Source organism: Stomoxys calcitrans, chromosome 5, assembly GCF_963082655.1.
Source record: "Stomoxys calcitrans chromosome 5, idStoCalc2.1, whole genome shotgun sequence".
In the NCBI taxonomy this organism is placed as follows: domain Eukaryota; kingdom Metazoa; phylum Arthropoda; class Insecta; order Diptera; family Muscidae; genus Stomoxys; species Stomoxys calcitrans.
The window spans coordinates 12,338,071-12,364,649 of NC_081556.1; the positions used below are offsets into that span (position 1 = coordinate 12,338,071).

Here is a 26,579-nt window from a genome sequence, read left to right on the forward strand (position 1 = left end):
TGTTGCGATTATCGATAGTTTGCCAGCTCTACTCTCCACTACCTCTTTAAGACACCAACATTTGAATAACCTATTTTTGCCTCCCGATTTTCAATCCGTTTGTAACACCTCGAAATATTGATGTACGACCCTCTCGACATTCTGATCCGATCTAGCCATGTCCGTCCGTCCGTCTGTCGTAATCACGATAGAGGTCGAACGCGTAAAGCCGCTTGAAATTTTGCACAGATACTTAATATAGATGCAGGGTTTGCAAATGGGCTATATCGGTTCAGATTTGGATATAGTTTCCATATAAACCGATCTCCCGATTTGACTTCTTGAGCCCTTGGAAGCCCCAATTTTCATCCGATTTAGCTGAAATTTTGCAAAAAGCATTCAATTATGATCTCTAGCGTCGAGTACGGTTCAAATCGGTCGATAACCTGATATAGCTCCCATATAAACCGATCTCCCGATTTGACTTCTTGAGCCCCTGAAAGCCGCAATTTTTATCTGATTTGGCTGAAATTTTGCACATATTGTTCTCTAATGACTTCCAACAGCTGTGTCATGTACTTTCCAAATCGGTTCATAACCTGGTATAGCTTCCATATAAACCGATCTCCCGATTTGATTTCTTGAGCACCTTGAATTCGTAATTTTTTTGACTTGCCGATTTGACTTCTTGAGTCCCTAGAAGCCTCAATTTTGATTCGATTTGGCTGAAATTTTGCACATAGCGTTCTGTTATGCTCTCCAACAACTATGCCAAGTACATTTCAAATCGGTCTATAACCTGATATAGCTCCCATATAAATCGATCTCACGATTTGACTTCTTGAGCCTCTGGAAGCCACAACTTTCATTAGATTTGGCTGAAATTTTGCACATAGCATTCTGTTATGACATCCAACAACTATACCAAGTACGGTTCAAATCGGTGTATAACCTTATATAGCTACCATATAAATCGATCTTTCGATTTGACTTCTTGAGCCCCTGGAAGCCGCAATTTTTATCAGATTTGGCTGAGATTTTGCACATACTGTTCTCTTATGACTTCTAACAACTGTGTCAAGTAATGTCCAAATCGGTCTATAACCGGATAAGGCGCTCATATAAACCGAAGCTTTAATTTTGCTGGTTTGACAGAAGTTTGGTATGTAAAATAAAAGTTTTTTTTAGCAGAATCCATGGTGTGGATACCCAAGATTCGGCCCGGCCGAACTTAGAACGCTTTTACTTGTTATAGTAAATTTTATTCAAAATTTAATATTTAAAAAAATCGAATAGATAATTGATTTTCAGAAAACACTTTGCTAATACTTTATCGGAAAAATTTTTTATGGATTTATTTTTGAAAAAATTTCTCTTAGTTCAAAATCAAGCCACACGTAGTTTTGGAAAAGTTTTGTCTTTGGTCTGGGAAAAGGTGTAGACTACTCTACGTCGGTAGGGTTAATGCCAATGATGAAGACCAACCCTTTGGTCTTCATCGCCTCTGCTCTGTTGTCTTTTACATTGCTGTTGTTGTAATTGTTTTTGGTTGCTGTTTTTAAACCTACACCTAATATTGCTGCCTATTGTTGCTGTTGTAATATTGGTAATTTCACTTTTGTTCTTGTGTCTCTTGTTGTCTCCTCTCTCATAAGTCGATGATATTGCAAAGTGTGCCCAACTGCCGCTGCCATTGCTGCTGACGTTTATCGTTACCTGTTTTAATGTCCACTTGCCATTAAAACAGGTTCAGTCAGCCTTTGAAAACGACCACACTTGATGTTCATATAGTTGGTATTGGTGATGGTGCACCACCGCTCACCATTATTGCCATCACCTTAATGGTAACAAAACAAACAGTCAACTCAACCACGCTGCTCAATTCAACCAAGCCCCCACAATTTATTTATTAACATGGCGCAAAAGTTAGCCAAAGATGAAGTATAGCATGTTTATTTTAGCCAAAACGCTGACATAATTCTGCGTTAGATGGCGGATGGCGGCGGTAACGATTAGCTAAAATGTGAAATGTAGCTGATTTGCAGGCTATCTGCTGTCGCTGCTTGCTGGCTGTTTGGCCGGTAATGCGTGCCCTATAAATAGGTGGTCGGTCTGTCGGTCGCCTTAGATAGCAGCATCGTAAATTAAATTTTTGTGATTTTTTGTTTGCTTCCTTTGGCTGCTGCTGCTTGGCGAATCTAAAAATATGCGTTTGTTTGTTGCCTTTGGGATTTTCTTGCATCTGGAATAATTATAGCAGTGAGTGCAGCAACCATTCATTCATACACTCACTCACTCATTCTTCCCATTATGCTTGCTGCTCACTGGCTCATGTTCAATTTATGACTTACTCTATTATGTCTATCTACTCTGTGGCTTACGAATTTAGCAACATCCATGTATGTTGAACATAATCATCATCATCATAATTATGATCATAATAATCCCATTATTGTTGCATTATTAATTGCTTTTGCCCCATCATTGTATGCGGTATTTACGTTATTGTTATTTTTTTTAATATGTAATTCTTTCTTGCATGTCTTCTAGGCCCGCTATCGCGCTTCCGTAAAATGGTTACTCTCGAAAGCTTACAACAATCGTGTGCCGGATAATCTTAAGGAGCCATTTTATCGTGATCATGAAAATCAAGAGCGATTAAAACCGAAAATAGTGGTCGACTTGGCAAATGCTACACTCTATTGTCAGACCCTGTCGAATTTATATTCAGATCCAAATTACCAAAGCCTTAATCATTGGTCCATACTGCAGACCTTGGCTCGCAAAGGTGTTCCAGTCAATGAAACAAAGGATATGCCTTTAACGGAGACGGTGTTAATACAAACGAATCCTCTAAGGATAGTAAGTAGTAGTCATAGATTACGGAAGGAGCTCAATATGTTGGTATGATAAGTCAGAGAATGAAAATGGGGAATCTAATTAATGGCTGGCTGCTTTAAGGGGCACAATTATGTGAAAACTAACCAAAAATGTTCCAAAGTCATTCCATCTATGTAGAGAAATTTCCCTATTTTGATATCTTTCACATCTCCCAGGCTACTAGGTCGGCTATATAAACATTCCCACAACTAATGCGAATGAATCTAGAATCTTCTAAAATTGTTGTTGTGCAAACTTTTATGGAAATTACCTTCCCACAATCATTTTGTTTGCACTAAAGGTTTACAAAAGATTTGCTTATAATGTTCTTTAGCACATAAAACTATTTTCCAAGTAATTGACCACAATGCACGCAAAATTAATATAAATTTTTTTTTCGTCTTACAAAGCAATATGACTCACATCTTATATGTAGTATGCCTATGGAAAAATGTAAAACTATTCACACATAACGACCTTTTTTGAAAATTAAATCAGTATAAAAGTAAATATAGATAAAACCAAAACCCCCTGGCTTATCATAACAACTGTGCAGGGTATGGAGGTCCACAAAAAGTGTGGCAAATAAATGAAAGCACATTTCCTAATATGATATCTAATATTTAACTTTTATTTCCTCCAACAGGTGGCCCATATAGCCGTCATCGAATCTTTAATGATGTTGTATGCCAAGGAAATGACATCAAATGAACGTGTTAATAATGCCATTAAACGTATATCGGGCAATGCAAATCAACAATTGCCCAGTGGTAATGTGGAACAAACTATACTCTCTTGGGTCTCGCATACGTGTGCGGCCCTTAAGAAACGCATTGAGAGAGATGTGCAAGCTTCCTTGGATGAGGATAATGTAAGTTAAAATTTAGAAATTAAAATGTAAAAAACATAAGAATTTAGGGGAAACAACTTTTGATCTTGAAAGAGAGATAAACAATAATTAACATAGATAGATAAATCAATCATTAATGGCCTTTGCCCTAACAGGCATCAAACTTAAGATTGATAATGCGTGCGTCCAGGATTTGAACTCAGATGTTCATAGCAATATGTGAGGGTGATTTCTTTTTATTCTTGCGCTACACATTAAAATTATATCGCAATACACAAAAAATTGTCCAAAAAAGTCAGATTTTGGTCTGTAACAATTATCTCTCATTTTATTTGAATTGAAAATTAGAAAATGTGTGTGTTTTGTGAAGTTTGATTTAACCTAAAAAAAACAGCTGCATGTGTCATTCAAAATAAAAACTACTATTGTGAATTACAGTTGCATATGTCCGCTAATACATTAACTGCATATATATTACAAAAAGTACGCAAACTAAACATGCATATTGTGGTTTTAAACATTTTTGGGCTTAAAACCAGTAAGGAAAGGCAAAAGACGGGCGGGGACGACTATATAATATCCTACACCACCTAGTATACGTGCCGCTTTTACTACAATATATAAAGCTTATCTCCAAATCAAGTCAGACTTTAATTTTGCATACCTATTGAAATATTGGCATATTGGATAAAAAATATATATGGCAGTATTATATCTAAATCGAAACCAAATTTAATGAAATTTTGCACGCATATTGGGACTGATTACACGGTTCGCAATGGGAATGAAAGGGCTGATGTGAAGGCCAGAAGACTGTCATTAGTACCCTTGGTGAATCCAAAGCCTTTCGCGTTTAAAAGTCCTGATAATTACATTTACGCTGGAGGAAAGCCCTTCGCCAGGAATCAGCCTCGTTCTATCCCGAAAAAACCCTCTGGAGTCTGCTTTAATAAAAAATTATTAAGATTTAGCTTAAGATAATACAGATTAACTGATTTGTCTAAACAGCTGCACACAATTCATTCAAAATCACCTCCTCCACAGATTCAACTATTGTGAAAGGCATTGTTACCGTTGAGTTCTAAAAAAATTTGATTTCTGTAACGTATTTGGAATTATAGAAGACCTAAAAAAATACCATGATTGCAAATTGCAAAGAGGTACAACATTTCTGGATGTTGTTTTCCCAACAACAATATTAGCGGTAGTCAATTTCAAATTTGAAAATTTTTATAAAAGAACAGACATGGAAACATCGCTTTAATATACTTTACAGGGTTGGAGATAAAGTTTCTAAATATTGCAAATAGAAAAACAAAGTTACATTAATTCTTTATCCTATGGCGGTTGGAAACTAATTGTTATTTTCTTTATTTATATTTGATGCCATTTTATTTTATTACTGTCTTTTTTTCAGGGTAAACGTTTACAAACGTTGGACATACCTCCAGTACGAGACTTTCAGGATCTTTGCGATGGCATTTGTTTAGCACTTTTAATTTCATACTACTGTCCCAAAGTATTGCAATGGACAGAAGTGCGCATAAACTATTTGCCAGCTGTTGAAGATTCTATACACAATGTTTTGCTAGTTAGCAATTTTTCCCAGAAATATCTGCCATACAATGTGTTCCATATGCTTCCCGAAGATGTCACCTATATGAGAGGGTAAGTGGAGAAAGAGCAGAGGAATGTTGTTTGAAATTTTTACTATAGCATAAATGTGTATACTTGCAGGTCAATGAAACTAAATCTGTTGATACTTTTATCCGATTTATTCAACCTTTTCGAAATTCATCCAGCCAATTGTGTTAGTTATCCCGGCATGGATTCAGTGGGTAAGTTAGAAGATTTTTACTAATTTCTCCACTACATTCTCGTGGGATTTTTGGTTCATCTTTAGATTTTTTCTTTTTTCATTTCGATTTTTTTTGTTTTCTTCTATTTTTTTTTTTTTTCAATTTTTTACGTTATGCTTTTGTAAACATCAAACAAAAAAAAAATAATATTCTGTTTTGCCTAAAAAAAGAAAATGATCAAGGTTTGTTTGGCATTGGTTTATAGTTTTTGATCTTCACCACACTCTGTTTTTGAGACCACAACACCAACGCATATACTACTCTACTACTACTACTACTCAGTTGTTTCAGAGCCAGAGCACCTAGTTCAATAGTTATGCCCTTAGGCGCTTATTCCAAGTATTATTGTCATCATGTGTATTTTTAAGTACTTCACATTGTGGTGAATTTTTGGTTGTGGGCTACTTACAACTCTTCCATTACTATTTACTTACAATGAAAAACAACATTATCCACTCACTTCATTCCACTTGTTTTGTCATAAGTTTTAGCCTTTTTAAGAAATTTTTCGCCGCAACTAAAGAAACACACACACACCAACACATATCATTCAGAGTTCTCCAAAAAGGGTATTCGCTGTTCAGCACTAATACTAAGCTTAAGTTATTCATTGAATGTGTTTATCTTTCTAATTGATATATAAAGATATAACAAGTCAGACTAAGAACCAGAAAGAGTTTAAAGAAAATACCTCAAATATTTGCTATAAAAAATTAAAATAATAGTTGAAGAGATTTGTATAATAGATTTGAATGCCAACAAATGCGTAAACCGATCGTTTGATATATCCCTATGGAATACTTCCTCATTTGTTTTCGCAAGATACCTTGTAACCATATAAGAGATTAGGTGATATTCAGTGTCAGAATCGAGCAGGTAATATTATGTACCAATGTTATCTGAAAGAGAATATCTTGGTAAATCTTATTCTCTTTTCGAATTCAAAGCTATAGATGTCAATATTCAGTGATTTTACAAAAATTTTGACTGAACTTATCCTTTATCGTGGGCTTGATTTTAGTTTGTACCTTTAATGTTGACTCCAGCAGTTTTATGCTTTGCTTTGCTGACAGACTCTCTTTAGCACATTATTTCTCATTTTTTTAAAGCATTTTTGTTAGGTTAGGTTGAAAAGAGTAAGGGTAATGTAACGGTATTTCTTTAGTTTAATACACTGTGTATGTTTTTAACAAATACAGCACTGTACAGTACAACTGTTTTTCAAGCGTGTAGTACGTCCACTTCTAGGATTGTCATGGTATGAGTTTAGTCAACTGAAGCAATATATCTATTGTGAATTGCACAATAAACAAAGTGTTTAGAATTAATTTATTTATTGCACCAACGTTGCATTGAATTAGTGCCGGAGATTTTAAAAAGCCTCACAATTTATTCACATCTTTTAGGATTACGACGCTTTTTAAAATCTCCCGGCACTATTTCAATGCAACGTTGGTGCCGTAAATAAATTAATTCTGAACACATTTATTCACTGTGCAATTCACAATAGATATATTGCTTGAGTTGGCCAAACTCATACTATGGCAGTCATAAAAGTAGACGTACTACAAGAATAGAAAACGCTTTTACTGCGTGATGCACTTATAAGGTGAGGTCATGCGAAGAGCTGAGTCCATTTTTTTTATTCTTGTTTTGATTTTGCAGTAAATGTAAATGTCAAGGGCTTGATGGCACAGCTGTGATTTTTTTCTAAAATGTTAAAAACATGTTCTATTTGATCCGATATTTCACACATAAGCAACAAAACAGTGTTATAACGATAAAAATACAAATATAAAATACATTTCAAAAAAATAAGGTGTAATACCAAGTTTATTTCTAATACCACTTCGACATTTCAATTTACGGCATTTGTCACTCAAGGTAGTTTTGTTGGGGGTAGATTTTAGTTGATATGTTAATGACCCTACTTCTTAATTGTACCATGCTTTTACTTTTAATATAGATCTAGTATTGGGGCTTCATATCCCTCTATGTGAAATTTCATTCACTTATTTCCAAAGGCAAAGCAATGTATAGACTTTGAAACTCAAATGTTAATAAATAACTCCGTTTCATCTTGCCTGTGTTATTAGACATCTCTCCTTCGTTTTTTTCCTATTTTTCTTTAAAATCTAGTAACACTACATCAATGCCATGTTCGCTAATTCCGTCGTATACTCTATTGTGCAATTCACAATAGATATAATTTTTCAGTTGCCCACACTAGTTAAAATGTTAAAATCATACCGTTACATTTGTAGAAAACAATAAGTAATTATTTTGACGCCTTTCCATAATTTTTAAGCATTATTCAATGTCAAGTTTGGTACAATAAATACATTTCAAATACGTCGCCATGGTTTCGAACACAAGCGTTCAGCGTCATAGGCGAACATGCTAACCTCTTCGCTACGGTGTATATTGTGCAATTCACAATAGTTGTATTTACTGAGTTGGCTCATTTATTGAAAACATGCCATGGCAATCCTACAATGAAGCATGAAGCAAGGGTAGTAAACACACTGTAAAGAGGAAAAATAAAATTAGTCTGCATAGTACTTTTGAGATGTCTCAAAAGGGATGGGATGTCTCAGAGCGGAAAACCACCGCTAATAATTTTTTCTGATTTTCTCGCCAGGATTCGAACGCAGGCGTTCAGCGTCATAGGCGGACATGCTTACCTCTGCACTACGGTATATAATGTGCAATTCACAATAGTTGTATTTACTGAGTTGGCTGATATGATACAAGAGTAGAAAACGCAATGTAAAGAGGAAAAATAAAATTAGACTGCATAGTACTTTTGGGATGTCTCAAAAGGGATGGGATGTCTCAGAGGGGAAAACCACCGCTGAAAATTTTTTCTGATTGTCTCGCCATGATTCGAACGCAGGCGTTCAGCGTCATAGGTGGACAGGCTTACCTCTGCACTAAGGTATATAATGTGCAATTCACAATAGTTGTATTTACTGAGTTGCGTCATTTATTGAAAACTTGCCATGGCAATCCTACAATAAGAGTACTACAAGGATAGAAAACGCTCTGTAAAGATATGGGATGTCCTAACCTAGAATAATGGTTCCAAACCTATTGGATAGAATGCGTTCTCACATTATTTTAAACTGAAATTTTATCTTCGTTACATGTCGCCTGTATTATTTTCTCTTGCACATACAGACGACTGAAAATTAAACATCTCTCTCTCTCTTTTCGAGCTTTTTTGAACATAATGTTAGAAGTCGTATGACATTGTCTACCAACCCTACGGCCATCATTTGGCATTACTAGGCAATACTGATATAAAATCGGAAGTACATAGTAAAGTGCTTGGATCAATGGATCGCTTGTGGATATTTTTAAGTGAATGGCGATCAGAAAGCCTTGAGCAACTTTTGTTTTAGTTGGATTTACGGGTAGACCATTTTCCTCAGCTTTTTGAAGGATGTCTCGAAATATGAAATTTTCCATTACAATGAAATTTGAAAAGCAAAATTAAAAAAATCTCTTCAACTATATCTTTACATAAATTGAGGTACAACGATGAGTGGTTGCAGTTATAAAATTAAGGCTAGCGGACCCCTACCTTGTCCATTGTTTTTTTGTGTTATATGTAAATGTCCACTCTTCCAAATAATTTGTGTCCTTTCACATTTCCTTGTGCCCCACAAAATTTGATGTTGTCCAACAAAGCGACATGCATACAGTCCCACCAGACAGTCATATGTATGTATGAGTATTTGTGTATGTTGTGTTTTTGTCCTTGGTTTGGAATTTTGTTTTGTTATTAAAAATATCAAAAAAAAAATATAAAGTTACCGAAAAAACATCAACATATAGGCGTTTAAGATCAATAAAAAACAAAAAAAAAACAACAACAACATTTGTCAACAACTCTTTATATTAATACTTAACTGTTTTTCTTTTATCTTTCTTTCTCTTGCTGTTTCTGTTTGCATTTCAAAAATATTAAAAAAAAACAAACAAAACAAAACAAAATTGCCTCTAAAATGTAAACAACAACATCTACAAAAAATAAAAAAAAATTTGCAATATTCAAAAAAATTACCTAATGAAAAACAAAAACAACAGAGATCATCGCCAAACAAAATGCAGGTGCCAATGAACATGGAATATATCATCGTCGTGGTTTAACCATGCCCACAGTGATACCAATACCAGATCTAAGAAGCGAATTAGATCAAGCGTCTAGCTCGCCAACAACACGACCTCAGTTTCAAGGTCATTATAAACAAAAAGAAATTTTGTTAAATTGTGTTTTTTGTTTTCCTTTCTTTCCTTACGCTCATTTGTTACTTTTTTTGTTATGAGTTTTGTTATTTCCTTGTATGTGCGTATGTATGTTTAAAATTATGTTGCGAGTTTGTTTTTTTTCATTCAGTTAACTGGTTTCTTTTCTTTTATATCTAACAAAAGCATCACATCTTATACTTTAAAGCAGTGGCAGAGAGAAAGGGAAGTTTCAACTCCTCCTCCACCTCTCCCATTGACATAAGCCACAAACCATTCATCTCAACAGTCATCATAAGATCAAAACAAAACTTTTGTTTTCACTCTTTCATTCATTTGTTCCATTTGAAGCTTTGTTTTGATTCATTATTTCTAGTACCACCTATACAACATTTGTGCATGTGTTTTTTGTTGCTGTTGTTTCTATTTCTATTCGATTGTGAAAACTCTTAAGTTGTTGATTTTTAGTCCATTGAACCATTAATTCATCACGTTGCCTCCTCCACTCATCTAATCATAGACAAACAACCAACATCCTAACTGATAGTCATTGTTGACCCATATTTTAAGGCATTTTTATATGGTGCCTAAGCAAACATAAACAACATAATAATAACCACAACAACATACATACACTTTTCTATGCCTTACTAAATACTAAAACAAAAACAGTCGAATCCCCATAACTGAAATCCCCTTGGCCCTTAACCGATATTCTTTCACTTTGGCCTTGTACGGTTAAATGATTTACTTTTTAGTTAACCAAATTTTAGTTTGAAAAGTATAGAAATTGTAATAAAACGATAATAGTGAAAAGTAATTCGATTAAAAGTATGGTCATCTGCTTTGATTGCATCTAGGGCAAGTTAGAAGTTCAATTGCCGTGTTCATTTTAGTCCTATCCATAGCAAGTCCGAAATTTTGGACAGGATTCAAGTGCATAGTTGTAGTAGATAGTTATCGATATCATGCGATAACAGATAATAATACCCACTTAATCGTAATTTTCTATTATAGTACTAAAATAAGACAGCATATGTAGTTTACCATTGCAAATTTGTGCTGGATAGTTATCGTTATCATGCGATATCACATGATATGCAGTCGATTACACATGCCCTACAAGTAAACACGGCAAATAAATATATTCACCCTTATTGTCGCTGTCGGAGGCGAACCATAAGACCATTTTGTAAAAATTTCAACATTTGACTACGCCATCTCCAACCGGAATAAGGGGGAATATATAATTTATTTTTTTTTTTTTATATGTACAGTCCATTATTGTTTAATTCGATTTGAGCCAGGATTAATCGATAAACAATCATAGATTTCAAAGAGTCCCTTCCCATTTCTGTAGTTGTGACGGTAATAGATTTTTTTTTAAATGCATCATTTTTTTTATATAATTTAATGATATATCGATAATATCGATTTTTATGCAACGATTATTTATTGAAGATAATTTAAGCTACCTATAAGCGATCTGAACAGAAAGTGTCACAATCGTGTGCTCACCAAGAAGTTTCACGGATGGTGGGCACTATGTAGACGATGCAGTAGGCCCAAAATGGTGTCCGAAGGTATTTAACTGGGTCTACAGGACCAATTTACTTACTCGACCAATACATACTTACGAACACGCAGAGACCACCCAAATCATCTCGTGAATAGGTATCCACCGCCCAGAAGCCTTAAGGTAGATCTACATTGATCTAGAGTGAAGAGTGAACCTCTAGATCAAGCGGCATATCAACCAGGTCTAGACAACATTCATGCAGACACGGTAGCAGATGCGGTAAATAGCTTACGGGTGAATGTAGTTCTTGGAGAACGACCGCTTCCCATAGCACCTGAAGAAATTGACTTCCCCCTCCTTTCGTCCGCTTGATTCTGTTGGGTGTCCAAATCCAGGAACTCTACGACTAGGATGGGGTGCATCCAGAGTGATCTGGGTCTGAGTCGAGTGGGTCTGGCTGGGCAAGTTAAACAGGTGACGTGTGTCGTGTGGTCCTTGGCCACAATCGGGACATACATCTTTCACGTCGGCATCAATCCTTGCCGGATCGTAATTGAGAAAGAACTACTCCGGTTTGCCTTGGGAGGCCAATTTCTTTAGGTGCAACGAGAGGCGGTCGTTCTTCAAGGAATACGTTAACCCGGTAGCTATTTTCTGCATTTTCTACCGTGCCTGTATGCCTCTCTTGTAGCGCTGAACCTCACGCTCAAGATCATGTAGATCTACCTTGGCTACTGGTGAGAGAAGGGAGATCGGTCTGTACGACTCCTTCAAATTCGAGTGCTTTCCAGTCTTCAGTAGCGGGATCACTCTGTCCATTTTTCAGACATCGCGAACTATAAGAGTGTTCAAAGACAGGTTGAGGACAGTAGTAAGGTACTCAACTCAAATTAGATCCAGATTCATCAGTATCAGTTTAGAGATTCCTTCGGGGCCCAACTTTTTGGATGATTTGGCGCCACAGATGACATGGCTGTCCATTGACTTGGAGACCGAGGATACGAAGAATGGCTCTCATCCCTGCCCTGTCACTCTCGGTTGAACAAGCTGGCGCATCCCTTTGGATCAGTCACGGTTACGTCGCCAAAAGTGACTGAGGTCCTGGCTTGCCTAAACCAGTGCCTAAGTTATATTGCTCCAAGTGTTCCAGCCCCATATTCCGCTTATGTTCGTTGACTACCCTGGCGAGAGCATCAGAGAGCATTACCCTGGCGAGAGCATCATAAAAAATTTTCAACGTAGGTTTTCTCCTCCAAATGCAGGTAACATTTGTGACGTACTATGCCATGTGAAACTTCTCCCCAAAGAGTTGTCGCACTGCGGCACGCCGTTCGTACTCGGCTATAAAAAGGAGGCCCCTGATCTTTGAGCTTAAACTTGAATTGGTTCCCGAGTGAAATGTTCATGGGAAAAATTTGCAATTTTCAAAACTAGACACTCACACGAACAATAAACAGTGGGAATTATCAGTAACAAATGTTAACATTTCTAGTTCTACTCCAAATAAATGGAAAACATTTTTAAATTTTTACAAAAAAAAACATCAACAACTATCAAAACCATTAGAATCCATATAAAAAAGTGTTTGAAATTCAAACTCCTTAAAAGAATATATATATAACCAACGAAATACTTGAAATTTCAGTTTTGTTTGCTGCTTTGTTTAAATTTTGTAAACATTATCAGCTGTTCAGCTAATAATCAGAGTTGCCATTGTAATTATAAAATACTTGTGATTCTTACTCTCCAGGTTGTTCTAAAGCAAGTTCAATTAGAACATTGAAAAAAAATCTCATTTTGAAAAGTTGACCTTTTGCCGCTGTTTTATGATTTGAGCCCATGTGTATAGGTACGTAAATTGAAGATGGGCTATACCGGACTATAACTTGATATAGCTCTTATTTATACCGATCTCCCGATTAAATGTCATAAGCGCGTAAAAGCCACATTTATAACCCCATTTCGATGAAATTTAGCACAATGATTTGTATTGAGATCGTCGACATCAGTGCAGAATATAGTCCAAATGGGTCTATATCTAAATATAGCCCCCACATTAATCCCATGGTAGCCGGTTGTACGTACCGGATTAACCAGATGGAGTCCTTCATCGGCAAGGGCTGCCGCTTCAGTGTGCAGCACACTGCTACAACAACATAGCCCCCATATGGAGCGATCTTCCTATTTGGCGTACTATTTCCATAAAAGCCGTATTTATAAACCGATTTCGCTGAAATTTGACACAGTTAGCAGATTTCTACTTAGCTATGCAATAGCGATAATTCAGGGTTTAAATCTATATATAAAACTATACAAGCTATAATTTTGAATCCAAATCCAAGATCAATATACTCAAAATCAATAAATATTAAAGAAAAGTTAAATAAAATATATAACAGTTAAGTGGTTTCGACTGTATGAGAAAAATTATAATTATTTATTCAAATTAAGTTTGTTATCCCTTTACTACGAGTTTGGTTTTGATGATTGTTCTTACTAAAACGTTTTTTTTTGTTTTTGTTGCTTTTTTTAATAAAAGCCACTCATTTTTATGAATGAAGAAATTCGATTAGTTTTTCCTCTTATACCACCCTTTTTTATATATGTGTGTGTTTCTTTAACATTTAGCTACTGCTTAAGCTCTCAGTTTAACATATAACCATATAATTTTAAAAGGCCCTGGGAAAGGCTTGCTTTTTGAAAGAAGCTTAAAGTGGAAAAAGTCTTCAATTAAAAACCAGCTTCCTTTCCTTAGCAAAGATTGGCTAAAAACCTTGACAAATATCAACAAAGCCCCACAAGACACACAGCACACTTGCCAAAACAGACACACACACACACACACGTACTTCGTTTTTGTCTGCACACCACATCACCAACAACACCATGGCCCCACTCACAGTATAGTGCTGCATTTATAAAAAGCAAAAGAAAAACAAATCAACCCCCAAATGAAAATTTTGTTTATGTTTTCTTTTCTTAAATTATTATTTTCAATTTTTAGTAACTTTTACAAATACGGCGAGTGGCTTTTCGCATAAATCAGCAGCATCCATCCACCACCTCCAAAAACAACAACAACTACAACAAACACCATCACAACTCGATTCTCATATTATGGCCAATAATACTCATTTCGACAATGAAGGTAATTATTTACTCTTTGTTTTGTTTTTTGATCCCATTAAATAATTAATTTTTTTGCTATTAATTTATTTTAGTTTAAGACTTAAAAGTTCAATTTAAAAATATACATATATGGTTACAAGCAAAAAAAAAAAACTAAAGGCAGCTCTAGTCCAAGTCTTTTAAAGAATATATGCAAATTTGCTAACGAATATCCCATTTAGGAACAGCGGGAATAATTCTCTCATATTAATGAGTGCTGTCGTATACAAGTTTGATAAGAGCTCCCTTTTTATTGCCGATTCCAAACGGCTTGCCGCACAGCGACACCTCTTTGTAAGGTTGTAAACTTCTCTTAGTGGTGTCGCTATGCGGCAAGCCGTTCGGACTGTACAAAAAAAAGAAGGTTGATTAACTGAAGTAAATATCGCACAAGTGACGCCAGCGCTAGGAGAGAAAACCGCCGGTAATTTGTTTCCTGATGCTCTCGGATTTGAACCCCTGAGCTACGGTTGCCCTAATTTTTTAAAGTATATACAACCATGTTTGCACTATGGCCCAAATCGACTTGATTTGAGATAATCTGATATTGAGATGTTTGAGATAATCTGATAGTTTATTATTGCATGAAACTGACTGCTATACGATACAATAAACTTGTGCCTTACTATACAGTACAGAGTTGCCACTACGTTTTCAGAACTGAAAACTATTTTTTAGAACACTGATTGCTTTCGGTTCATTTAGTTTCTAAGTACCGTTTTAATATCTGTGGCACTATTTGCGGTTTCCTTCAGCCGGTATGTGCTTCTCAAAAACATGTATCCATTTCTGGACCATTATCCACCTCTAACAAAAAGTGTTTCAAGCACCTATCAATGGTGTCTATATGCTATGAAAAATTCAGTAAAAAACATTGACATTGCATTTGCACAGAAATCTCAGTTTTTTTTTCGCATGGGGAGTAGTTTGCCTCGTTAAGCTAATTGGATACAATGACAATTCTGGGAGTAAATTATTGTCTTTGTGTTCTTCAAATTTCAAAGTCACACAAATTGATAATGCCCCGAGAACTTTTAAGTACACACACAAGCTTCTAAGTTTTGTTTTTTTATATATTTTTTTCTTTTTCTGTTAACTCACCTTTTATTCACCCTCAATTTATTATGTCATCATTTAGCATTTGTTGTGCACAAATCACGTGGTGTAACCACACTCTCTACCATGCATATGCAACAACAGGATCCCCTAATGCCCGCCCGTTTAAGACAAGCAAAAGAGAAGTCGAATACCGAAACCAAGGCAGATGAAAGAGGTTTGTCAAAATTCTACAGCATTTATACACACATTTATACACCAATACACTATCATACATGCGAGTTCATACATAAATATATCACCTACCTTCACCCCTTACTTATCATATATGTTAATAAATTAGAAGATTTGATTTAAAGATAAAAAAAATTTTAGATTTTTTTGTAGCGGTTTTGCAAAAAAAATCTTTATATGTAACTTTGAGGATTTCATTTCGATTTTTGTGATAGTATGACACTACTGTATTGTTACACTTTTTCTATGCTGTAGGTGATAATGTACCAGCCGGTCGCCCTAGCAATTGGGACCAACATCGAAGGCCCAGCTATGCAGGTATGTATTCTCTTTTAAACATAAATCATCGCTTGGTTTTTCATTGTCTTCCATAAAACTTCTTTTTTTCTGCAAAGGACGTCGCTCACGCCGCAATTCCTCTAGCGAAGACTCTCAGCTGACAATTGAGAACTTTGGTGGATCTCAAGATCAACTGAATGCCATTGATCGTTTCGATCGAGGGGATCGGGAACGTAAACTCTCCAATACAACAATAGGTAATTTTATAATACAAGTTTTGCTCTGTGTCGCAAAGATAATTGCTAAATGAAAACCTGATGATTTTACAAAAAAAAAAAAAAAAAAAAAAAGTTGAAAAAAATCGATAATCACCCTTATTTCCGTTATCGAAGGCGAAAGTCGACAGCAGTCATATTCCAAAGCGAGTTTCACATTTCATGGTATTCTGTAACTTATTCGCCTTCGACAGTTTCACAATCGAAAAGTATAGTGGTAAATAAAAACCAGTAAGGAAGGGCAAAAGTTGGTCGGTGCCGACTATATAATACCCTACACCTACCCTATAAGTACAATGTGGAAGCTATATCCAATTTTGATGGACCTCGGCGAGCAAATATGTTCAAGCTGTAATAACTACGGTTGACAAATGACAACATTATTGCAAATTACTTAAAATCTGACGAACATAACATATATATGGGAGCTATATCTAATTCCGAACCGATTTAGAGCAAACTTCTCAGATACTGTGGCAGTCGTCGAGGAAAGCGTTTTGCAAAATTTTGGCAACATAGGTCAATAAATGCGCTTGCTGTGATATTAAAAGTTAAAATCGGGCGATATATATATGAGAGCTATATCTAAATCTGAACCAATTTCCATGAAATTCACCAGTAATGTCGAGAGTCAAGAGAAAATGCATCCTGCCAAATATCGAATCTGTTAACAAGAGACCATTTTATTGCAATATTACTGCAAATCGTAGGAACATATATATGGGAGCTATATCTAAATCTGAACCGATTTCGAAAAAACTTTACAGACATTGTGCAAGAGAAAATCGTTGTACAAAGTTTTGGGAAGATTGGTCAATAAATGCGTTTGCAGTGGCTCTAGGAGTGAAAATCGGGCGATATTAATATATATGAGAGCTATATCTAAATCTCGACCAATTTCCATGAAATTCACCAGTAATGTCGAAAGTCATAAAAAAGTCCTTCCTGCGGAAAAAATCGGTTGGCAAATGACCATTTTGTTGCTGTTTGTGGGGGTTTTTTGTCTTCTATATAGAAAGTATTTATCAAATCTTTGAAACGGACTGTCACAAAAGTGCTGTTGGGTCTTAAAAATTCAATTCAAATTGTAAAATGATTGAAAGGCCTTACGGCCTATACCATTAAACTTTTTTTCATTTTGTCATTCGATTCGTTGGCCAATTCAATGAAAACAGCTGTTTTCCCTTTATAAAATCGGCTTTTTTCAATGAATTGGCGAAATAATCGAGCGACAAATAGAAAAAAATGTTATGTAATATAATTTTTTTTTTAATTCAAATAAAAAATTGATTGAATATACTAATGTTTTAATTGCAATTTTCGAAAATTTCAATCACGATCGTAATTGAAAAAGAAATTCTGATTTAATTGAAAAAAAAAATTTAATCAATTAATTTTTTAATTGAAAATTGTTTAAAATTTCCATCACGATCGCCATTGAAAAAAAACGTATTCAATTAATAAATGATTGATTCAATAATTTTTTTAATTGAAAACATTTTTATTTTCAATTAAATTTTCAATTGAAAACATTTCGTTATATTTTTTTCTGTGTACCATACATCCGTCAAATATGAATAAAAAAAATAATAATGCGTTAATAATCTTTTACAGAACATGTCGTTCCTGTCCGTTCTTCCATAGCTGATGCTCGTGGAACTCTACAATTGGGTTATGACACTGATTCTGGTTCTGAAAAACAAGATCACGACACAGAAAAGCAGCAGCCACTCAAAAGACAACCAAGGTGAGTAATAAAATGAGGCAAATATGTAGTATGTATAAGTGAGGCAAATAGGGCACAGGATATTTCGGCTGCAAATAAGTGTTATTCAGAACAACATTCTCTGAGGTGTTGGGAGTTGTTTTGCAAAACAAGTATTAATCAAAACTTGTTTGTGAGGATTTTTTGTGCAATTACTTTATTTGATTATTTTTATATGTTTTTCATATCTTTTTGCCTTTTCAGTTGCGACAATGTCAGTCTTGCTGCCATAACCCAACCAAAAAATAATGGAACTTTAACACATGCCAACAGTTCGGCTGGTGTTCAGCCAAAGCAACATTCAAATAGTCCCGAAATGACCGATGATCCAAGAGAACGTGATCCCAATGCAACACTAACACGAAAATCCTCAAATGCCAGCATGAATATCAAGCCTCCAAATTGGGCAAATAACATGGGAGGAGGAGGAGGTAAGATTGAGGAGTTTTCTATTAAAAAAAATATATTTTTTTTATTTTTCGTTTATTTGTTTTTAGATCCCTACATCGATGATGATACACGATCACAGGAAAGTGCTTATAAACTCTCTAATATACGCATGAAATTGGAGGAGCGAAGACGCATGATTGAACAAGACAAAAGAAGAATTGAAATGGCTTTGAATAGATATCAGGAAAAGGTAAGATATTTATGGAACTTTGTTGATCTACAACTTTCAATATAAGATGGGTGGGCATACAAACATCGCCAATACGTTTGAAATATGATCGTAATGACATTTAAAGTGGAAGTAAAAACAAATACGTAGACTGGATTCGAAGTCTGACCCAATAGATCGTCAATGAAAATAAGAAAATCGAAAGGGAAAGAAAAGAACATGAAATAATCTTCAAAAATTAAACTGTATGGACCGTACTATCGATTGAAATAAAGATTTCATGTATTTTTCTGAAGTTTTTTGTTGAATTTTTTTTTTTTGCTTTTTATGAGATATTTTACCCAGACTGTATTCCCCTTCTTACTCTTTCTAGTTGAACCAGGACGATTTAATGGCTGAAGACTACATGAAATGGGAAACAATGAGCAATGATTCGAAACGTACTTCTGATATTGATCCCAACGAATTGGATAAGTATCAGGTAAATTGGTAAATGTATAACAAGGGATAACATGGTGAAGGAAAGAATAACTACAAATGCACTATAGCTAACAATGTAACTTTGTGTGGCTCTCACCATACTAAAACATAATGGAATTGAAAAAAATTGTTGTGTGCTAAGTTGGGAAGCCAAAATGGCCAATTTGCGAATTCCATTAAACACCAGTGTTGTTAGTGTATCAAAATTCACTTAGCCACTACTATGTATGTTGTACTTTGTGTTAGTATGTAATAAGAAAACATATCTGAGGCAAGGCTAGTAAGCCTGGCAACATGTAGATGAAGTCGTGTCCAGTCGAGTCTAGAGTAAATAGCTTTGGGTTTTTCCAGTTTTATAGATTTTTAGACAAAATTCATAATGAATCCTAGATTAAATATATAAACTATGTTTAATTTGTATTTTTGTTTTATGTATTGTGTTGTTATAATCCGTCAGATCAGTAGCCAGACAGACCTATATGTAACTGTATATTCCCATATATCCATATTCGTGTATAACCATGCATTTTTTATATTAACTGTACCAACCTACTACTACTACAATCCTTTACCATCCATTGAATCATACAGCAAAGCATCGCTATTATGAATATGAACCTACAAGATATCCAACAGGATATACAAAGACTTGCTACCCAACAAAATCAGATACAGGCCCAACAAATGCAAGCCCAACAGCTCCTGCAGGCCCAACAGATTGCGAATATGTTGAATCAGGTAAACATCATTCTGCACATCACTGCACCAACTCTTGAAAATGAATTTCCAAAAAAAAAAAATGAAAATCAAAATGAGATCAAATAAGAAACCAAAAAACATATCAAAGCGCACAATACATACAATCAGTACACCCACCCAACTGTGGTATCACACATCTAATAAACATGAACGTTTGGAAATCCCCCCACACACAAACACACATGTTGTTCAAGTTTTGGCAAAGAAAATGTTGTTACGTTCGTTACTTTTTTGTTTCTATTTGTTCTAAAATTAACTATGCTACAGCTTTCTAAAACAAAATTTAAAAACAGACTGGCTTTTAAGGCAGCTTAAAGTTTTTGCTTTTTTTTTAATTATCTGTTATTGTTATACCCAATCAGCAACATCAGAACTTTGGTTCACAACAGCATTTAGCCGATCCGTATCCAACCAGACCTCTGCAACAGCAACAAAATTTTGGTTCCTCGCCACATTTGCCGCAGTCATTCAATGCAGGAGGCATCAATCCCTATGGGTCCCGTCCACCCAGCAGGGATCCCTATCAGCAGATGCAAACAATGCCAGTGCAGTATATGAACGATGCAACACCCCCCTACAATCTGTATAGTCAACAACCATCGATGGTGCCACAGTCCCAATACAATGCCATGCATTCGCATTACAGCGACAGCAATGCAGTGCCTTACAACAACTCCAGCAATCACAACTTTGTTGGAGGTGGTGGGGGTCAGCCCTATAATAATCAAGGGCCCCAAACACAATCGCACCATCCGCCACCCCCATCTCACCAGCAACCATACATTCCGCGACAAAGTATTTACGATGATTATCCTCCGCCCCAGTCAATGCATGGTCGTGAGCCAAATATGTCACCACAGCCGAATAACTATTATGGGCATGAGCCTCCACCGCCGCAGCAGCAGCAACAGGTCTATCCACCCACGCAAAGGCGAACTTGGGCCCAGCCCTCCTTCGATCCCATGCAAATGGTGGACGTCAATGCCTGGCAGAGACGATCACAAAAATCCGAGGATGGTGGTCCCAGCTGGGGCAGTCCTCAACAGGACAACCATATGCCGCTGCAACACCGTTCCTCGATTCATCAGAATGGTGATGGTGGCCAACACATGCAGCAAATGTATCCTGTTCACTCATCTCCGGTTCACAGCCAGCGTATGTCCAATAATGGGGTACAAAGGCAGCAATCGATGACCAACCTTAGGGAGGCAAGATCGCCAAATGTTATGCCAAAGGCTTCGTCGGCCCCCACGCCACCCGAGGATGTCATGGCACCGCAGAGTATTTGCTTTATTGGTGATGAGGATGATATTGATGAGATCGAGCGCAATGTCATTGAGAAAATGCAGTCCACTGGCCTATCGGAATACAGTTTTCCCATACATCACAGCAATGCGCAACAACAACACTACCAACGCGATGAGCGCGACAACATTTATGACGATTACGGTGGTGGTGGCGGTGGTCAGCCCCACGATATGATGTCCCAAAAACTAAATATAACTAGTGGAAATTTGACCTATAGAATTCCTTCACCACAACGTCCACAACTCCATCCACATAGCTTCCAGGTGAGTGCATCGAATTCAAGTATTTCCATAAATTCTCACTTTTTTGACGCATTCAACGCAGGATCCTCGTTCTGCTGAAAAGAATAACAGCGTTGAAAAGGGCTTCTACATATCTTTCGATGATGATCAGCCAAAAAAACCCAAACCACCTCTACGTTCCAAACGTTCGCCCAAAAAAGAGAAGAGCTTAGACAGTGTAGATCACCAAATACAACATAGTGCCGACTCCAGCTCGAATGACTATGGAGATAAGGAAGTAGTCGAACCGAAATTTAGGCCAAAAGTTCATCAGTTGAACTATAGCGATAGTGGCAGTCCAAAATCCACTTCAATGGATATCAATAAGGCCACCTACAACAAGTACACCGACAGTCCCATACAACTAAGTCAGGTTATGTCCGCCGGTGATAACAAAAACTTTTCAAATATATCGTCGTCGCACAATAACCAACCACAAACTCCTCCGCCTTCGATAGCTTCCACATCGCCTACACATGTAAGCAGCAGTAGTACTCCATTAGGGAATAATAGGGATAGCACGAAAAGCAAAGCTTTGGTAATAGGCACAGATACAACCAATTTAGATCCGGTAAGATGAGAATAATTGAAAAATAGTTTTATACAAAAATAAAAAATATTTTTTTTTTGTTTTTTTTTTTTTGCTTGCAATAGGACTCTGTGGATGAAATGGAAAGGCGTAAGGAAAAAATAATGCTTATGTCTTTGCAACGTCGCCAACAGCAAGAGGAGGCCAAGGAACGCAAAGAGCAGGAGGCTGCCCGAAAACGAGAACTTGAACGTGAAAAGGAGGAAGAGAAACAACGCAAGAAGGAAGAACAAATGGCTCGAAGAGCAGCAATTTTGGAACAACATCGCCTTAAAAAGGCTTTAGAAGAAGCGGAACGAGAGGTAAGTTTAGTTTATGGTTAAACTAAGAAGTTTTTATATTCCTTCGGTTCCGGTTTATAAACAATCGTTTGACGGCTTATTGTGAATTGTATTACTAGTCATAAGTATAATAGCTGTTTCCAAACAATTCACAATAAAGTATATGGTGATTTTTATACAGCTAGCATAAAATCCAATCTCATAGTACTGTTACTATATAAAATCTTATTACAATGAGTTTTAAATCATCGATTTGGTACAGCTCGCATAACTTATTCTATGAACAACATTTTGAAGTCTTATTGTGAATTGTATTAATAGTCATAAGTATAATAGTTGTTTCCAAACAATTCACAATAAAGCATATGGTGATTTTTATACAGCTAGCATAAAATCCAATCTCATAGTACTGTTACTATATAAAATCTTATTACAATGAGCTTTAAACCATCGATTTGATAAGGTTTGTAACTTATAGAAAATTCTTCCCTTTAGATAATTTGTATAACAGAGTAACTAAGGATCATATTCTATGGAACTATAGTTAATTTTTGTTAATTATTCCTTTTGCAGGGTAAAACTATCGATCGCAATGATATGCCTCTTAAACCCAGTACTCAATCGAATACAATGTCAAGGACACGCCAAAAAAGTACTCGTCCTCGACCCAAAACCATACATGTGGATGATGGTTCTGTAGATATCAGTGAGGCATCCAGTATCTCTAGTCGTGGTAAAAAGGGCTCAAGTTCGAATATAACAGGTAATTACAAAAATTTGCTGTTATGCTATTGCTATTATACAATCTATAAAACTACAAAACAAAAATAAAAAGTCGGCTAAAATCGACTGTATGATGCCTTACACCGCTCATGAGTGCCTTTAGGTAACTTTTCTCCGTATAGTACCGCATACAGAATATTGGCCTTACAGAAAAAATGCAATGCCAAGGCAGGCTGTAGACAAAAATACATCAATCTCAAATATTACTTGGATGAGACAAGTTGAGTAGCCTGCATCAGTAAGTGTAATATTCCCCGGTTGTATAGAAGTACCAAGGGATAAAGGGTTATAAAGACTATAGGCAAGAATAAGAGAGTAAAAGATTTCAAGTCCTGTGGTTTAAGGGTTTAATAAGATTTTAGGCAAATAAATAGGTGTTTGGCCAATATTATGTATCTTATATCGACCAGAGAATTGCATTACCATTAAGGTAGGGCAAATGGTAGCACTTTATGTGGTGCATTATAACTTGTCCAGAAAAACTTTAGAGATATCAACCAAGCATCCCGTTGCTTTATACCAGCTCTTTGAATACATTTGGCCTAAATTAAGGTGCAGGCAGTGGTACTGGCACATTTTTGAGTTTTCATGCCTGCAGCGGAAAATCAACCGTAGAATCAGGGATTAAGGGTGATTTTTTATGAGTTAAGGTTTTGAGAGGTGGCAGCACTGGTGGATAATTGTGTTCAAACGTTATCTGCGAAAGTAGAAAGTGTTTCAATTTGAATTAACTCACAAACGAGCAACATTTTCAATCCCAACCCCAACCAATGAGAAATACTTACTTACTTAATTGGCTATGACCAAACATTTGTTCCACTTGCCGAACGTAGAATAGCGTTCCAAGCGCCTCAATCTTCTGCACTCATTCTAAGATCTCTGACACCAAGTTTCGAGGTGTCTCTCACCACTTAATCTTTCCATCGGGCTTTTGGTTTTCCCGGTTTGCGTTTGCCTTCAAAAGACTTTTTTGCTGGAGCTCTTCATCCATTTAGACAACATGACCTAGCCAACGCAGCCGTTGTATTTTGATGCGTTTAACTATGCTATCGTCGTCATACAGCTCGTGGTTCATACGTCGCCTATATTCTCCATTAACACAGACTGGTCCATATATCCGAAGAATATTTCTCTCAAATACTCCCAGCACTGTCTCATCTGCTTTCACAAGCCCCCATGCTTCAGAACCATATAACAGCACGGGTAGTATCAGTGTCTTGTATAGTGTAATCTTCGTTTGTCGAGAGGTGGCCTTGTTTCTAAACTGCTTACTTAGTTCAAAGTAGCACCTGTTTGCCAGTATTATTCTTCGCTTTATCTCAAAACTGGTGTCATTCGCTTCGGTTACGGCGGTGCCGAGGTAGATAAAGTTAGTGACTATCTCAAAGTTGTGGTTCCCAAATTTCTCCATTTTCTTTACCTGCTCGGTTGTATAAGGTGTTTTGGGAGTTCAAACCATCCATTTCGTCTTATCTCCATTTACTGTCAGACCCATTTTCATTGACTCTCTTTCGATTCCTTCAAAGGCAGCAGTTACTACTTCCGGTGACCGGAACGAGCTTGCTCACCTACAGGAGCTCAAAGAGGATCGTCACCTCCATATGAAAATGTGGCTGCAACAACAACACCAGGACTATCCGGGTTTATATTTTATTACAATTCTTCCATCCAGGAAAGGTCAAATCCTCAATCCTTGTTCTTGATTGGCCTTTCAAGCCTTGTTCTTGATTCGCTGTTCAAGGAAGTGTAGTTACAATCACAATTAACATATTTATCCAAAAAATTCACAATAGTGTATTTCGTGATATTTTACAGCTGTTGCATAAGTATGGCCCATGATGCGGTTTATTACAAAATACATTTTTGGAGTTTTGTTCGTCCAACGCGAGAGATATTTAACAATAACAGAAGATAGATATTAATTGAAATTGGAGAGAGAGATTTTTATAAGAATATACATTATTTCTGGCACTCTGATGGTGTAGGGTATATAGATAGGATGCTATGCCAAACATTTAGAAGAGAATATATGTTTGAACGAAACTTATTGTGACTGACATGATTGATGTGTGTTTATTTCACAAAATTTTTTTTTTGTTTTTTATTTTATTTATTGTTTATTTTTTTTTTTCAAATTATTTTTCTGTTCCCTTGTGTTTTATTTTCTTCTTTAATTCAAATTTCAATTGTTTGCATGGCTCGTGTTTTTACATTTTGGTTAAACTATTTCAAACCAAAACCCAGGTTATGGCCTAAGTTCAAACTCTATGAGACGAGATTATTACCGAGGCTCTCAAGATTCCCTTACTGTGAAAGGTAATTATATTTTAATTTATTTTCTTACTTTTTTTTTTGAAAACAAAATTATTTTTTTTTATTTTGGTAGTTTTGGGATTTTATTATGATTTCCAAATCATTTCTGGAAACTCGAATGAACTTTTTGTTTTATTAATTTAGAAATAAGTTTAATTGGCTTTTATATTTGTTTGGTTTAACATATTTGGCATGTTTATTTTTTTTTATTTATATAACAAATTAGTAGACATGTATATATAGTAAATAGAGCTTTACGTAATACTCGTATGTGTTGGCTTACTACGAACTGCTATTCTCCTACTCTTCTCCCTCTCTCTATTTTATAAATATGTGTCTGTATTATATTGATCATGTACATGATTTCTTTTTTATCAGAATCGCCGGATGAATACCCGAGTACTAGTTCAACACCGATTGGACGCCGGGGATCTTATAAGTTATCCAAAGGTTGGTGGTGGGCTATATATATATATATATACAGAAATTCTTACATATATAAAAGAAAAGCATATATAAAATTGGCCTTTGAATGTTTTTTTATGTATGTATAAGAAAAAAAAACCGATTACTAGTTACCCTTCTGAGTTCCTTATACTTTTCGTCTACTTCTTCTTCTCCTTTTTGTGTTATTTGGTAACTTCCTTTCAATTGGTTTGTTTTGTATTCTAAGTTTTTATGAATTTCACTTTGCTTTATTTTGGTTTTTCCTAAACCTAACAATGGTTCTAATAATAACACCCAACTTATGAAAACTGCATATCAATTAAGCAAATTATGCAAATGCTGCAATCAACCACACCCTGATGAACACTGTTTGCAATATTTAATAACACCTTTAAAGGCTTCTTGTTTTTGTTTTTTTTTTTTTCGCCTTGTGATTTTTCTTTCTTATTGATCAATATATGAAATGTCTACAGCACTATTTACGCAAATGCCTACTTAACCATATATATATATAGTTTGCGCATGCTTCTTCTAAATGACATTGAGTTCTTCAACAATCCCCATACGTTCGTGCGTTCGTTCGCACGTTTATACAATGTTCATA

The 26,579-nt window shown here is 35.8% G+C and overlaps 1 protein-coding gene across 16 annotated transcripts in view; it reads left to right on the forward strand.

Annotated features, from left to right (window-relative positions):
• Positions 1 to 26,579, forward strand: part of LOC106083424 (patronin) — a 49,276-nt gene that overhangs the window by 8,308 nt on the left and 14,389 nt on the right. For 5 of the 16 annotated variants that reach the window (XM_013246396.2, XM_013246406.2, XM_013246397.2 and 2 more), the window contains exons 2-21: positions 2,530 to 2,841; positions 3,506 to 3,730; positions 5,127 to 5,377; positions 5,447 to 5,547; positions 9,661 to 9,810; positions 14,343 to 14,486; positions 15,645 to 15,779; positions 16,052 to 16,114; positions 16,192 to 16,332; positions 17,965 to 18,097; positions 18,320 to 18,546; positions 18,613 to 18,755; positions 19,108 to 19,215; positions 19,806 to 19,952; positions 20,336 to 21,544; positions 21,606 to 22,133; positions 22,217 to 22,453; positions 23,006 to 23,195; positions 25,460 to 25,531; positions 25,907 to 25,978. In XM_013246396.2, coding sequence (XP_013101850.2) covers positions 2,530 to 2,841; positions 3,506 to 3,730; positions 5,127 to 5,377; positions 5,447 to 5,547; positions 9,661 to 9,810; positions 14,343 to 14,486; positions 15,645 to 15,779; positions 16,052 to 16,114; positions 16,192 to 16,332; positions 17,965 to 18,097; positions 18,320 to 18,546; positions 18,613 to 18,755; positions 19,108 to 19,215; positions 19,806 to 19,952; positions 20,336 to 21,544; positions 21,606 to 22,133; positions 22,217 to 22,453; positions 23,006 to 23,195; positions 25,460 to 25,531; positions 25,907 to 25,978 — 4,588 coding nt within the window. The remainder of the gene's footprint in view (positions 1 to 2,529; positions 2,842 to 3,505; positions 3,731 to 5,126; positions 5,378 to 5,446; positions 5,548 to 9,660; positions 9,811 to 14,342; positions 14,487 to 15,644; positions 15,780 to 16,051; positions 16,115 to 16,191; positions 16,333 to 17,964; positions 18,098 to 18,319; positions 18,547 to 18,612; positions 18,756 to 19,107; positions 19,216 to 19,805; positions 19,953 to 20,335; positions 21,545 to 21,605; positions 22,134 to 22,216; positions 22,454 to 23,005; positions 23,196 to 25,459; positions 25,532 to 25,906; positions 25,979 to 26,579) is intronic. The other 11 variants (XM_013246398.2, XM_013246401.2, XM_013246405.2 and 8 more) reach the window with 6 other exon arrangements.